The sequence below is a fragment of the Thermobia domestica genome, chromosome 6 (genome assembly GCF_964235325.1).
Source record: "Thermobia domestica chromosome 6, izTheDome1.hap1.1, whole genome shotgun sequence".
Lineage (NCBI taxonomy): Eukaryota > Metazoa > Arthropoda > Insecta > Zygentoma > Lepismatidae > Thermobia > Thermobia domestica.
In genome coordinates this window covers 308,681,116-308,697,499 of record NC_137459.1, presented here as the reverse complement: position 1 = coordinate 308,697,499, position 16,384 = coordinate 308,681,116, and the positions used below count along the sequence as shown (strand labels likewise).

Genomic DNA, 16,384 nt, shown 5'->3' with positions numbered 1-16,384 from the left:
TAGCAGTTTTTGCTATTAATATCCCTTCTAGCAATATTGGCAGTAGACAAAAGTTAGCCCGTGTTAAAGCTTTTTGCTCCTAATTTAGTTATTTTACTTTATTATTTAACGAATATATTGAAAATTGTCAGAGACACGTATGCAGTAATTTATTTCGGGAGGGGTCCGACTTCAATATTAGGATAAATTATAATAAAATTTTAAAAGATAATCCCCAAAATTAGGCTAAATTTACAGAAAAGTTGGGGTTTCAGAGGGGGTCCGGACCCCCTAGACCCACCCATAAATGCGTTCTTGTTTGTCAGTAACATTTCCTCATTTTGAAACCCTCAAAAACTTCGGATAGACTATATAAAGGAAAACGAGTTATTTTCGATGAAATATCACTTCAAGGAGACGCGTCAGTTTTATTGCACAGTGTGGTATCCCACGTTCACAATGGCAAGAGTTTCTTTCCTCTGATTCTCTGTCATTGTGCTCTATCGAAAGGTTAGGTTTGTAACATATTACTCCTACGAACAAGCATGACTGGCAGATAGGAATACTGAACACAACTCCAGAGAAATGCATGCTGGAACTTACGTTTATAGCTACGCTTTGGTGATTTGCCCTCAAGGTCAATCGAGTGGTAATTCAGTTCCGTTTCTGTTCTTAAGCCATGTTCGTATTACTTCGAACAGTTTTGATAATGAAAAGCATGCCTCTTAATATAACAGACTTCTCTCACGTAAGAAATCGAAACTCAGTTGGTCAGAGCAACTAGTCTGTACGAATTAGGTTGTTAGTTAGTTAGGAGCCCAGTACGAGTGAGGGTTTTTATTACTATTGTTTTTATCTTTTTTATGTGAGGAAAAATCAAATTGTGACATCGCGATATCAAATGTATTTGGTTAGGTAGCTTTGTCTTAGCTAAATTTTAAACATCAGTAACCGTCGAAATTATTTCACTAACCGATCACTTACTGAACATTTCAAACACGTCAAACCAGTGGCATAACATGAAGGTTAACCTCTCCTCCGCAGTCCTTAGTTATGCGTCCGTACTTTCAAGGGCGGACTAAGGGCCGGGCGACTGCCCGGGGTGCCAGAGAAAGAGGGGCACCAAAACGAGCCTCAAAAAGTAAATTTTCAATGTGCTTTCTACTGACGTTTTTGGTTTATATTCTTGTAAAGTAGTGGCAATTATATGATCTTTTTACATTTCACTATGGAAGAAGAGAGTTTCATAGTACTAAGGGGGCTGTATCGAAAAATTGAGAGATGGCATGTAGAATAAAGAGTGCCGGGAATTAAGTATTGTTTGTTTGTTTGCTTGAGTTTAGCGTTCCACGGTTATGCCTTAATGGGCAAGGGAGATGTGGATACTAATTATAGTGGAATCCGAACCACTTTTATCGTTCAACAGTAATCCACCGGGAATTGGACCCGGTACCACAGAGGGCAGGCGTGCTAGCCACTAGACCAGAGGGGGTGGAGTTGGTATTGTTTATAGCGGGCCATATTCTTTGTGAAGTTTTCCTAGGTAATGGATTTCTTTTTGAAAATGGGTTTAAAACAGGGGCGTCATTTAGGGAGGGCAGGGAGGGGCATTTGCCCCCCTGAGTTTGAGATGTATATAGATTTTATCATTAGAACAGTAGTAAATCAGTGAAAAACGCGAAATTTTACTTATATCAAGAGGTCTTGCCCCCCCCCAAAGCAAAATCTGAAATGACGCTCCTGGTTTAAACTATTAAAAACACTATGATAAAATGTAAAATATAGGCTACTACTAGGGGAAGGGCGCCAAAAAGTCACTTTGCCCGTGTGAAAATTTGGCCTGCTCCGCCCCGGCGTACTTTCTGTATATTTTTTGGCCTTGCAGCTTGTGCGGTTCCCACGCCACATTGTTGCGGGGGCGCTATTTACGCCTACCTTTCGAACGTAATTCAATAACTGTTTAAGAAATTCTACCATCAGCGTGGAAACGGGAATATATTTTTCTAATAATCCCATAGAACTTTCACTCAGAACGCCAGATGCAATTTTTCAGAGTGGGCTCTGGCTCATGTTCAGGAATATTAATAATAATAATAATAATAATAATAATAATAATAATAATAATAATAATAATAAATATGAATGTCTTTGGAGAGCCGAAATTATGTGACACGAATCATTATAGATAGAGCTTTAAGATGAGTGGTCATAGGGGAGGAAAAACAGGATTTTTCTCTCTCTGACTCTCTAACGTTAAGATTATGTGCTGAAGGTAAGAACCATCATCATTCTACAATAGGTTGCTTTTACATAGAATATCAATTACTTGAGTTCTCCTCCTTCGGGCAAATTTCCTTATGTAGTAAATTCAAAACAATTTCAATTTAAGACAAATATTTATAGAGAAAATTAAACATTTAATAGGGAAATCTGTTATCAAAATATCCAAACTTTTTTTTTTTTTTTTTTGGTATCGTCATGAGTTTTACACATATGTTACATTTTGATTCTTTCCCAAATAAAAAATAAATAAAATAACCTTAGTGATAAAAATGACAACAGTACTTCCACGGGATTCGAACCGTCTACCTTCGGTATACAAACTCGTTGCTTTATCTAACTGAGCTATTTGCTTTGTTACGTAAGCTGAACCTGTTCTACAGTAAAGACGATTTTTCATTACGATTGGGCTAACAATTCGTCTTTTTCCATAGGTAATTTCCACTATTTGCACTATCTATACGTTAATACTTAGCATAGATTCATATATTTGGAGTTCGCTGATAATGCATATAATAAGACATACTAGAAATATTTCGTTAAAATTTTCGTTTGTAGATCTAATTCACGCTTCTCTCAATGACATAGATGTCGCTGCTTCGTGTTGAACTGCAGAATTCCCTCGCGTTCTTGAAAATTTCCCACTTTAGCAGAGTTGGTAATTCTCGAGATTTCTGTCGATTTAATGTTTTTTGCTTCTAATTTCTTTATTTTAAGCTAATATCTAACACAAATATTAAAAACGGGTTTGTTATTAACCTGTCCTGCTGGGGAAACCTTCCGAAATTTCAAACATATAAAGAAAACGGAGATATTTTCAAAAAACTTCAAAATAAAGAGACGCGTCATTTATTTTGCTCATAGTAGTACCGCAAATGTCCTGATACCAATATTTTACACACATATTCAGCATGAAGTCTGTCGCCATATTAATTTTCGTCAACATCGGTTGAGTTGAATGAAACCGGCTTTAGTGAAATTTCTTGATTTTGCTCAGTTTAAACCCGAATTTCATAATTAATAATTCGGAAGCAAACAGACCATATACTATAATATTTAACATCTGTAAAAAGTACGCCAAGATCTACCAACATACAAATTTTGGCCCAAGATAAGTAGGCAGCCAGGATATTTTGGACAAGATTGTATATTACTTGAACACAAGAAAATAGCACTGAGGTAAAAGGAAGTTAACTCTGGTTACATAAGTTTAGAAGAAAAATCTTGAATTCAATCTTAAGTTTATTTATTAAAACTTTATATTCACAAAAATAAAAAATTCTTTTAAAAAACAGCACCAAAATATATCACACTTCAGTCTGTTAGTGCTACCTATGTTTCAATGTGTTGAACATCCTTAATAACACATTTCTGAAATGAAACTAACATTACGACTAATATCACAGTTATAACGAAAGCAAAATATACGTATACTTATATCACATTTAAAAAGCGTATATATATTGCAAAACCTTGTCTGAAGTGAAACTAACATTACGACTAATATCACAGTTATTATAACAAAAGAAAATATAATACTGATATCACATTTTAAAAAGCGTATATATATATAAAATTGAGTAAATAACATGATCAATTTACGCTTGTATAATTGTTACTGACGCTAGTTTCACATTTCTCATAAACGTGATATCTTAAAATAAGTCAGTCATTCTTATGTCTGTGAACTTACATTTTCTACGTAAAAATTGGAGAAACTGGCGGTAATCTGAATGAACACAAAAAAATTGTATCAAGTCTGTCCTATTAAAATTTATGTATCCTATTATTTTTACAATATAAAATGTAAGGAACACTTTGGCAAACTCTCACTTTAAACCGAAACATTAAAAGAGATTTTCTCTTATGATTCAGACACCTCACCTAATTACACACAACTAAAAAAGTAAAATTCAAATGTTCAATGAAATAGATTTATCATAGAACTTGTTTTTCTGTTCTTACTTAATTACGTCAATTGCACATACTATTTGCGTTCATTTCCTTCGTACGGTTTAGAATATAAACTGTTACAAACACTTTGACAATCTCGCAATTTATGTTAACATGCAACACATACTTTGCAATTTTCTCTTATGAATGAAGAAGCTAATTACAGACAAGGAAAAACTAAAACACAAAATATTCAATGAAACAGATTTCCATTGTATAATAACCGTATTTCTGTTCTTACTCAATTACACTAACTACTCATAGTGTTTGTGTTCTACTTATTGGTGTTATTTATAATATAAAATTAAAAAAAAAAAAAATTTGGCAATCTCTCACTATTTTAAAGCTTTAAACCGACAGTTAATTATTCAAGAGTAAAAACTAAAATTCAAGACATTCAATAAAATAGATTCTACATGATATAGATGTATTCTATTATTACTGAATTACACCAACGATTCATGTTTGTGTTCTCTGTCGAAAAATCTCACTTAACTTAAAAATACTGAAACAATTTTCCCGTATGAACGAGGCACCTATTCACATACATGGAAAAAGCTAACGCTTAAAATGTTCGATAAAATAGATTTACCATGATAAACCCAGTTTCTGTTATTACTGAACTACATTAACGACTCATAGTGTTTGCGTTTTCTATGCTCGTGTTATTCATACTTCGAATCTAACTTTACGTAAAACTGCTGAAACAAATAATTTGACATTTCCTCGTATAAACGAGACAGTTATTTGCATACAAGAAGCTAAAACTTAAAATAGGCAATGCAATAGATTTGACATGATAAACCTGCATTTCTGTTATTACTGAATTACACTAACGACTCATAGTGTTTGTGTTCTCTGTGCTCGTGTTATTTACACTTGGGGGCAAAATCTCATTTTACGTAAGAATGCTGAAACAAATTTGACATTTCCCCGTATAAACCAGAGAGATATTTGCATACAAGAAGATAAAACAAATAATTTGACATTTCTTCGTATAAACCAGGCAGTTATTTGCATACAAGAAGCTAAAACTTAAAATAGGCAATGCAAAATTTGACATGATAAACCTGCATTTCTGTTATTACTGAATTACACTAACGACTCATTGTGCTTTAGTTCTCTGTGCTCGTGTTATTTACACTTGGGGGCAAAATCTCACTTTACGTAAGAATATGAAACAAATTTGACATTTCCCCGTATAAACCAGAGAGATATTTGCATACAAGAAGATAAAACAAATAATTTGACATTTCTTCGTATAAACCAGGCAGTTATTTGCATACAAGAAGCTAAAACTTAAAATAGGCAATGCAAAATTTGACATGATAAACCTGCATTTCTGTTATTACTGAATTACACTAACGACTCATTGTGCTTTAGTTCTCTGTGCTCGTGTTATTTACACTTGGGGGCAAAATCTCACTTTACGTAAGAATATGAAACAAATTTGACATTTCCCCGTATAAACCAGAGAGATATTTGCATACAAGAAGATAAAACAAATAATTTGACATTTCTTCGTATAAACCAGGCAGTTATTTGCATACAAGAAGCTAAAACTTAAAATAGGCAATGCAAAATTTGACATGATAAACCTGCATTTCTGTTATTACTGAATTACACTAACGACTCATTGTGCTTTAGTTCTCTGTGCTCGTGTTATTTACACTTGGGGGCAAAATCTCACTTTACGTAAGAATATGAAACAAATTTGACATTTCCCCGTATAAACCAGAGAGATATTTGCATACAAGAAGATAAAACAAATAATTTGACATTTCTTCGTATAAACCAGGCAGTTATTTGCATACAAGAAGCTAAAACTTAAAATAGGCAATGCAAAATTTGACATGATAAACCTGCATTTCTGTTATTACTGAATTACACTAACGACTCATTGTGCTTTAGTTCTCTGTGCTCGTGTTATTTACACTTGGGGGCAAAATCTCACTTTACGTAAGAATATGAAACAAATTTGACATTTCCCCGTATAAACCAGAGAGATATTTGCATACAAGAAGATAAAACAAATAATTTGACATTTCTTCGTATAAACCAGACAGTTATTTGCATACATGAAGCTAAAACTTAAAATAGGCAATGCAAGATTTGACATGATAAACCTGCATTTCTGTTATTAAGGAATTACACTAACGACTCATTGTGCTTGAGTTCTCTGTGCTCGTGTTATTTACACTTGGGAGCAAAATCTCACTTTACGTAAGAATGCTGAAACAAATTTGACATTTCCCCGTATAAACCAGAGAGATATTTGCATACAAGATAAAACAAATAATTTGACATTTCTTCGTATAAACCAGACAGTTATTTGCATACAAGAAGCTAAAACTTAAAATAGGCAATGCAAGATTTGACATGATAAACCTGCATTTCTGTTATTACTGAATTACACTAACGACTCATTGTGCTTGAGTTCTCTGTGCTCGTGTTATTTACATTTGGGAGCAAAATCTCACTTTACGTAAGAATGCTGAAACAAATTTGACATTTCCCCGTATAAACCAGAGAGATATTTGCATACAAGATAAAACAAATAATTTGACATTTCTTCGTATAAACCAGGCAGTTATTTGCATACAAGAAGCTAAAACTTAAAATAGGCAATGCAAGATTTGACATGATAAACCTGCATTTCTGTTATTAAGGAATTACACTAACGACTCATTGTGCTTGAGTTCTCTGTGCTCGTGTTATTTACACTTGGGAGCAAAATCTCACTTTACGTAAGAATGCTGAAACAAATTTGACATTTACCCGTATAAACCAGAGAGATATTTGCATACAAGAAGATAAAACAAATAATTTGACATTTCTTCGTATAAACCAGGCAGTTATTTGCATACAAGAAGCTAAAACTTAAAATAGGCAATGCAAGATTTGACATGATAAACCTGCATTTCTGTTATTACTGAATTACACTAACGACTCATTGTGCTTGAGTTCTCTGTGCTCGTGTTATTTACACTTGGGAGCAAAATCTCACTTTACGTAAGAATGCTGAAACATATAATTTGACATTTTCCCGTATAAACCTGAAAGTTATTTGCATACAAGAAGCTAAAACAAATAATTTGACATTTTCTCGTATAAACCAAGCAGTATTTGAATACAAGAAGCAGCTAAAACTTAAAATAGGGAATGCAATATATATGACATGATAAAGCTGCATTTCTGTTATTACTGAATTACACTAACGACTCATAGTGTTTGTTCTCTGTCTTCGTGTTACTAATACTTCGTCAAAATTTCACTTTACGTAAAAATAATGAAACAAATAGAAAGTTCCTCGTATAAACCAGGCAGCATTTTACATAAAAGAAACAGCTAAACCATAAAATATTCAATAAAATAGATTTGACATGGTTAAGCTACGTTTCTGTTATTACTGAATTACACTAACGACTAATAGTGTTGGTGTTCTTTGTTCTGGTGTTATTTATACTTCGTCAAAATCTCACTTTACGTAAAAATGCTGAAACAAATACTTTGACACTTCCTCGTATAAAACCAGGCAGCTATTTATATACGATCAGCAGCTAAAACTAAATATAATGAATAAACTACATTTTACATCTTACAGCTGCACTGCTGTTATTACTGAATTATACTAACGACTTTTTTTTTTTTTTTTTTTTTTTTAATCCCACTTTAGGTAAGAATGCTGAAACCAACAATCTGGCATTTTCTCTTATAAACTAGGCAGCTATTTAGATACAAGAAGCAGTTAATACTCAAAATATTTAATAAAATAAATTTGACATGATAAAGATGCATTTTTGTTATTACTGAATTACACTAATGACTCATAGTTTTTGTGTTCTTTGTCCTGGTGTTATTAATACTTCGTTAAAATCTTACTTTATGCAAAAATACTGAAACAAATACTTTGACATTTGCTCGTATAAACCAGAAAGCTATTTACATACAAGAAGCAGCTAAAATTCAAAATATTCAATAAAATAGATTTTACATCATATAGCTGTATTTCTGTTACTACTCATTTACAGCAATCTCTTATAATGATTGAGATCTTTTAATTCGTATTGTGGTGTCCTCAGTTTGGGTAGCCTTCGACTTGCGCTTCTGAAAATAAGAAAAGATATTCTTAAATAAATACAGTAAGAAAAATGCACCTAGATTACGGAATTCATGAAAGTACGGATAATTCGATAAAATCTTCCCAACAAATGTAACCAGATAATAATAATAATAATAATAATAATAATAATAATAATAATAATAATAATAATAATAATAATAATAATAATAATAATAATCAGGGCCCGGATCTTGTTGACCTAAAATTTTCTAAAAAATGAGTTATAAAATGACACTAAAATTCCTCTAAAATGACCCTAAAATTCACAAAAATTGACCCTAAAATTTGTTTTTTAAAATGTTTATTTCGTTAAACATTGCCATTTTTTGAATGTCTATTAGATTTTAATTACCATTTCTCACTCATTCTTAAAAGTTTCAGTTAGTTGCAGTCTATTGATCAATCCCTTGTACGGCATTGTACGTACTGAAAGCGTCAATTCACTCCGGAATTGAAACTAGGAAGCACACTTAAAGAACAGAAGTTCGCAAGTGTAGAATGTATACATGAGAATAATAGATAAAAACCCCGTTTAAAATCTTTGTACGTCTTCTAATCCATTGTTAGTTATTCACGTAATCACATCCTATGTGGTCAATGATCTAAAACCATCTGTTTGGCTACCGACCAACCTCTACCCCTAGTCAACCAGCTACAGCTTAATGTTCATTAGCTTCTTAGGAATGCAGTTTTCCACCCCAATAATCAGGAACCAGGAAAAGAGATAACTTCGTATTTTTTAAATCCGTGAACAGTGCTCATTTTAAGATTTCCTTATGTAGAAGAAAAAGACTAAAAAGACCATAAGTGACCTGAAAGTTACCTTAAAATATTAAAAAATGACCTGAAACTTCAAAACGGCAAAAAGTGACCAAAAGTTGACCCTAAAACAATATACTTTTAGAACCTTGAGTTGACGGATAACGTTTTTATTTGAAGTTGCCTTGTCCTATGCGTAACAGAAAAAAGTTGACTTGTCAACAAGATCCGGGCCCTGATGATAATAATAATAATAATAATAATAATAATAATAATAATAATAATAATAATAATAATAATAATAATAATAATATAGTAGTAGGAAACTACTGAAAGGGGGAAGGTTTTACTAGTATGCGAGCGGGATGAACGAACCGAACAAAGCAAGTTATTGATAGAAAAGAAACTGATATTATTTAACACTAACTAAATACCAAACCAACAATAAACTTTGTGTGAGAACATGAAATTATGAAAAAACGAGTTTAGAAAAATCCAAGCAATGGACATGAAATATATAAGCAACATTCTCGGGAGATAAGACAGGGATCTCACTGAAACTAAATAATCGAATTCACTTTCCTTTTTTATTTTTATTTAATTTTTTTATTTTTTTTTTTTTTCACGCTTCGAAAGGATACAAAAAGAATCTTTCCTGAGATGAGAACGACAATTAAAACCACTCAGTGCAATCCCTGATGAGTTTTTATTTATTTTTCTTTTATTAATTTCAAAATTATCTAAATTTGAAGGTTTGATAAAATTCACAGTTTCTTCCAGATTTTTTTTACGGTATATGAAATCCACGGCTTATTCAGTTTCACGGTTAGTGGGCACTCTGCAAGAAAAGATCGAGTACGGAATAAAACAGTTAAGAGTATACTCAGCTAAGAAAAGTGTCTAGGAACAAACAGAAAATGTAGAATACGCTGCTATGAACAGGTAGGGAGGATGGAGGGAAAGCACTCTCCTAAAAACAATCGACATATAAACAAGACAAATAGTGGTCTACAGGAAAATTCAAATAATAGAAAAATGAAAAGATGGGAAAATAAGTTGGAAAAGAGTTCACGTTGAAGAATTGTGAAGTGAAAGAAGTCGCTGAAGAAGCCTAGTACACACCCAAACATGGGAGAATACTGAAGATAGAAATTTATGATTGCATGATAAATGAGACTATTTACATTGATGCAGAACAAATAATACTTTGCCTAAAGAAAACTCTTGCATTTGCTTTTGCAAACAAAAAGAAAATTTTTCTATTGGAATCAACCCGGCTACCACATTTATTGAAAGCTGTGTGCTCACATCCCAAGTAGGATATTCCGAAGTTCTTTTTAATTCATGTTTAAACAAAATAACATTTATAAAACTTAAATAATACATACCACCTATGGACGACTGTAGAAGCCTTTGTAACGTTCCCCTTTGAGCGTTACATTTTCTCAAAGAGAATATTTGCGGAAATGTTCAATTAGCTCTCAGCTAATATTATTTCCTTTTATTTTCTCAATTCTCGACTCTCATGAAGGATTCAAGATGGTCGACAATTGGACTAGTGCGTGTAGATGTAGTATGCTACTTTCCTTTGTACGTCTATGGTTTGCGTTGAGCGGCTTTTGAGAGTAGCTCGGATCGTTTGAAATAATTTAAATTTTTGTGTTTCATGTAAAACGGAAGGATTATTATGAATCTGCATATATAAATGCCCGTTTATATAATTTTTATTCTCCTTTGGTTATATTTGTTTTATTATAAAATCTGTTATTTCCATTCTACGCTCTGATGCGTAGTATGGAATGACCAATCCGGAAGTGAGAGGGCTGCGGAGAGCCCCCTCTGGTTCACCTTTTCTTTGTACTACGAACTGCGAACATGGCCGTGGTGAGGTGAAAAGCACGATTGTCCATATTTTCGGATATTAATTTACAGTGAATTATGCAGTGAGTGGCCGTTCTTTAAGGGCGTTGGCACTCTACTCAGAATTACTAAAAAACGCAATTTATCGAAATGATCTGAGTATATAACATTATAACAATATATTTAATAGTAGTAATGATTAATTTTATGTTGATATAATCAATATGCGCTTATATAATTAATTAATAATTAATTAAAATTTGTTCCAATTTAGTGCAATAATTAATAAAAATTTCGTTCCGAAACTTGAATATGTTATTCCCTGATTATTATTGATTAGAATGAAGTGGTATTAAATTTCTCTTGAAGCTTGATTTGTTTTTAATTACCTTAAGAACTAGATATTGGAATGAAAAAATGCAACTAAACTGCACACCACAGCGCAAATCCGTTTTTTGATTACTTATATTTGTCGAAAGAGGCCAGCGATCTTCAACATTTATATATCGTTCTAAACACTGAAATGTCTTCTTCCTCTCGATATTATACTTCATCATGTATTACCAACGTACTTTATGTATTTCGAGAATAAATGCGCAAAGTGTTAACATTTTAAAAGGAACATCTGTACGCTAGCGCCACTCGCATTTTCTACGGGATGTTCTACAACTACAAGGTCCTACTATCACCTATTTCACAGTGTAGCTAACGAGTTGAAGGTGTTACCAATCAGGCGTGAGCTGATATACTGCAAATACATAATGGCTCGTAAACGACCTTTATCAAAAACCAGAAAACGAAATAAGCGCTCAAAATCTGCTCGAGCCGCCGCTAAACGTCGCAAAACTGAAATTGTTGTTTCTGTTGATGATTCTTCTCCATGTTATCAAGAACAAGGAATCGCTGAAGATTTAAGACAGCATGATGAAAAATATTATATATATATATAAAAGCTTCGTGTTACTGGAATGTGTTAGTAGATAACTCTTTATATTCGTTTTACTTATTATTTAATGTATATTTACATTATTTTTGTCTCTGGTTTTTAATTATGTTTTGTTTTCGTTGTTTAGCATCTGTTCTCAGTACCTACCAGTTTCTATATACAATCTGTAATATATTGACTCACCATTTAGACTGGGACGGAATATTGTACTACATTTAATACTCTCTCACTGCGAACCAAATAAGGGTACCAGTGTACTATAAGTTATTTCAATAAATTAGAGTGCTAAGAACAGTGGCTCGCAAGGATACCCGTGAACCGTAAGCCATACCAGGGAGGTCTATCTTCGAAATCTTGGTTTACGTAGGTATAATATTTGTCAATTAGGATCGGACAGTAAGCAAGATATAAATAATGTTGACGATTAAATAATATAATATTCACATGTGAGAATCATTTTCGTTCTGAAATATTCCATGGTACGTATAAAATTTGTGCGTGTCATTTTGTTTGATCTTTAGCACAATATAATAATAATTTAATGTTAATGGACTAGAGATTATGTGGAATTAATTATGAAGATGATACATATCATGACAAAGAGCGATGTATACGAATATGATGTTGATTAAAGAGAAGAAGTACGATTATAATTACATGCCACTTGGTCCTCAAACATATTTGTCAAATAAAATATTTACTTTTGCAAAACTGAGATAGGCAGCTTCAGAACTGCGTAAACTGACGAGCAACTAGTTATATAATGCAGTATAACTATATGGATATTGTTCATGGGTGGACAACTTCACACTATCCCTCCTCTCCCTAATTTATTTCTAGTATAAAAGAATTCTTTCGAAAATAATTTTAGCAACTAACCTAAACTAACGATTTGAGGAGAAAAATCTCAAAATCAGACCTGTAAGTGTGAAGTTGTCCCGCCCCTTATTTCATTAGTTTGAATAATAATAACAATAATAATAATAATAATAATAATAATAATAATAATAATAATAATAATAAGTCTCATCTATCAGTAATGAGTACATCCTGGGCAAGCAGATGAACCAAGAATTTCTCTGCTTTGCACATCACGTGACTGACTAGCTTCGGGTTAGAATTCCAAGAATTGAGAAGCAAGCAAGCAAATGAGGGAATCTGATAAGACCTTTTTTTTTTTTTTCATTTGTGCTGCACAGAGGGTTTTCACATTGGAATTGGCATGTCATTTCTACTCCCCCTCCTGCCGGACTAGTTTTCCTCATTCTTGTTCCGCCAAAATTGTTTCTAAGTATTGACTCAGCCGCGGGTCGCTTTCTTTTTCAAGGCATGGTAAAAATGCCAGTCACTACGAGAAGTAGTGCATTTCATATATTGTAGCTACAAATGAGTGTATTCTCCATGTTAGCATGCGTCTACCCTCTTATCTGGTTTATAGTTTTAGTCTTGATTCACCATTTTTTTTTTCAACGTCGACCAAGTGTTCACATCGGGAATCATATTCGCAAGCCCCCGCATCGTAGGCTATGACTTGAATGATTTTTTTTCTAAAATTTATTTACATGTTGTACTATAGCAAGCAATTTATGCAGTTATTTAATTCACTTGGGTACTTTCTAGCGGAAAAAAGTTGTGTAGAAACCAAGGATGTAGCTAGGGGGAGCACGGGGTCCAAATCTTGACTTGCCTTCCAAATATGCTATTTATACTACTAGTTTAGTATATATGCCCCCCACCCAAATCAGAACTCTGGCTACGTTCCTGGTAGAAACTAAAAAAATGTAATTGCTGAGCATTTTGAACGTCCGAAAACGTGATTCGCAAAAAAAAAAAAAAAAAAAAAAAAAAAAAAAAAAAAATGACGCGCAATTACCAGCTTTGATGATAATTGCATCACAAAAGTGGTATGATAGAAGAAAAAAATCATTTCTCAGTGAGATCCGACTTTTCCAACTTCTGAAATGTGGAATTTGCTATTTATTTTTCTATAGGAGTATTTTTTTCATTTGCTCAGAATTTTCTGGGAGGGGTGTGTATGAACCCATAGACCCCCGTTCATCTACACGTCTCTATATATATCACGTAGGTATCATTGTATCACAATGATGCGTCTATGTTATGCATAAGAAATTGAAGTTCTTTAGAACGGCTGTGTCCGTCCGTCTGTCTATCTGTCTGTCTGTCAACAGGTATCACAGCAAAAATGGTAAGAGCTATCGACAAGCGGTCGTTCCAGCATCCTAAGAATAGATTCCATCTCCTTCAGAAACCTCCTACTTACCAGAAGTGGTAGAAATCGGCAATTTGCGGTTTTAACTCATAACTCATAAAACGGTACCGTAACAGCTATCGACAAACGGTTTTCGGAAATTGATTCAGGATCTCAATGAAGCAAACCACTTCCACTTCTGCATTTCTACTAGAACCGAAAGTGGTACATATTCACTATTACTTCCGGTTTCAGTTTATTGTCATACAATTAAAGCGGTAAAATCTATCGACAAGTGGTTTTCGGGAATCGATTCAGCATCCCATGAACAGATTCCATCTCCTTCAACAACCTCCTACTTAAACCGGAAGTGGTCGATTTTTACCACTTCCTGTTTCAACAGTAATAGTCATAACCCAGAAACGATAATAGCTAGCGTCAAACGGTTCTCAGAAATCGATTCAAGGTGTGAAGGAAACAAAACACTTCGACTTCTGTATTTCCACTAAAACCGGAAGTGGTAGAAATTCACTACTACTTCCGGTTTCAATATTGATTTTCATTGACAAAACTGTAAGAGTTATCGACAAGCAGTTTTCAGAAATCGATTCAGCATCCTAAGAATATGTCCTATCTCCTTCACCAATCTTAAGTTAAACCGGAAGCTATACAAATTGGCCACTTCCGGTTTCAACAGTATTTGTCATAACTCAAAAACGGTAAGAGGTATCGACAAGATGTTTCTGAGAATCGATTCATCGTTCCAAGAATAGGTACAATCTCCTTCAACAATCTTCTATTTAAACCGGAAGTGGTAGAAATCAACTACTTCCGGTCTCTACTATTTCCAGTTTTACTATGTAATTTGCATAGTTTGGAAGTCTACCGTAGTTTCACACTGTGGAACGATACTCACTTGTTTCTTCTTTGATTCTGAAACTTTCATATTTGAGACTGAGCGTGGAAATGTGATACGAAATGGCATCCCAAGCGGCTATCGAATTGTTAACTTGGAACATTTTCTTCAATGGGCATTAACACTTCAAGATAACTATAGAAAAATATGCACTGGCGGTAAATTGGACTTTATAAAAGAACGGCGACTAGGACTTGTTAGTTATTTGTACTTCAAATGTCGAGCATGCAACCGGGAAGTTAGCCATTCTACTGAGAAATTGGACTCAAAAACAAAAGTGTCAACTGTTAATACGTCACCAGTTTGGGCCACGGTATCTATTGGAAGTGGTTACTCTCACCTAGAAGAATTCCTCAGCATTTTAGATATTCCATTCATGAGCAAGACTATGTTCACTAACATTGAAGGGAAACTTGAATCCGTAAATATAGTCCTTTTTTTTTTTTTTTTTGTTGTTCTATATTTATCCAGACACATGCACACAAACCAATCAGACACCATCATATTGTGCGTGTGCGTTTAAAATTAGATGTATTGTATATGTTCACCTATGGCGAGTGACAAAATCTACTATCTCGTTTTGATAAAGTATCTGTAAATAAAATGAGTTCATGTGGTTAAAATAAATAATGTACTACAAGTGTCACTAGTGTGAGAAAATTCGTAGTATTTTGACGAAAACAGGAAAAAGATCTTCAATGTAGATGAAGGGATTAATGATTTGGGGAAAACCAAATTGTAGCCTAACGTTCATTCGCTACAATACTGAAAGTGATGAATAAATCTTAGTTTTTCCTTTCCGCCCGAGTCGAGCGGCAAGTTTAGTTCTCTGCCTCGCTGAAGTGGTTCCAATCAGGTGACTCCTAAACAGCGGTACAACCCAAACCTTTTCTCATCTCTCTCCCTCTTTCTTTTTTTTTCCCTTTCTTTTCATTCTGCGAATTCCTGGAAAGGGTAGTTGTCACTTGTCAGCTTACCATTTCCGCAAAATAGCATAGTACAGATGTCAGTTTGTGATCTTTGGGAAAGATTATAGAAAAAATATTGGAATCAATCTAGGACAAATTTGCCCTTTGAAAGCGAGGTCAAAACCCTTTCAGAAATAATTGAAAGATAATTACATGAATAATTTTTGAGGGAAATATGATCAAGTGAAATGGTATGTGGATAAAATTCCTAGGCCCTGTTTTTAAAAAAAATCACTTTCGTTCTTTGTTGCCTGTCCACATGGCCACTTCTATACTATCTAGATCTATAACTTTTTTTAAATTTTTCACTCACATATGTCTGGTGACAATACAATATTTTATAAATTACCGTATAATCATGTGTAATATCTGCATCTCCCTTTTCCTGGAA

The 16,384-nt window shown here is 33.5% G+C and overlaps 1 protein-coding gene across 1 annotated transcript in view; it reads right to left on the bottom strand.

Moving 5' to 3' along the window:
• Positions 1-6,497: 6,497 nt before the first annotated feature.
• LOC145688547 (uncharacterized) overlaps positions 6,498-16,384 on the bottom strand; it is a 265,066-nt gene continuing 255,179 nt past the window's right edge. Inside the window, exon 9 of the mRNA XM_081762940.1 lies at positions 6,498-8,319. Within this exon, the coding sequence (XP_081619066.1) occupies positions 8,251-8,319 (69 nt within the window). The 3' untranslated portion in view covers positions 6,498-8,250. The remainder of the gene's footprint in view (positions 8,320-16,384) is intronic.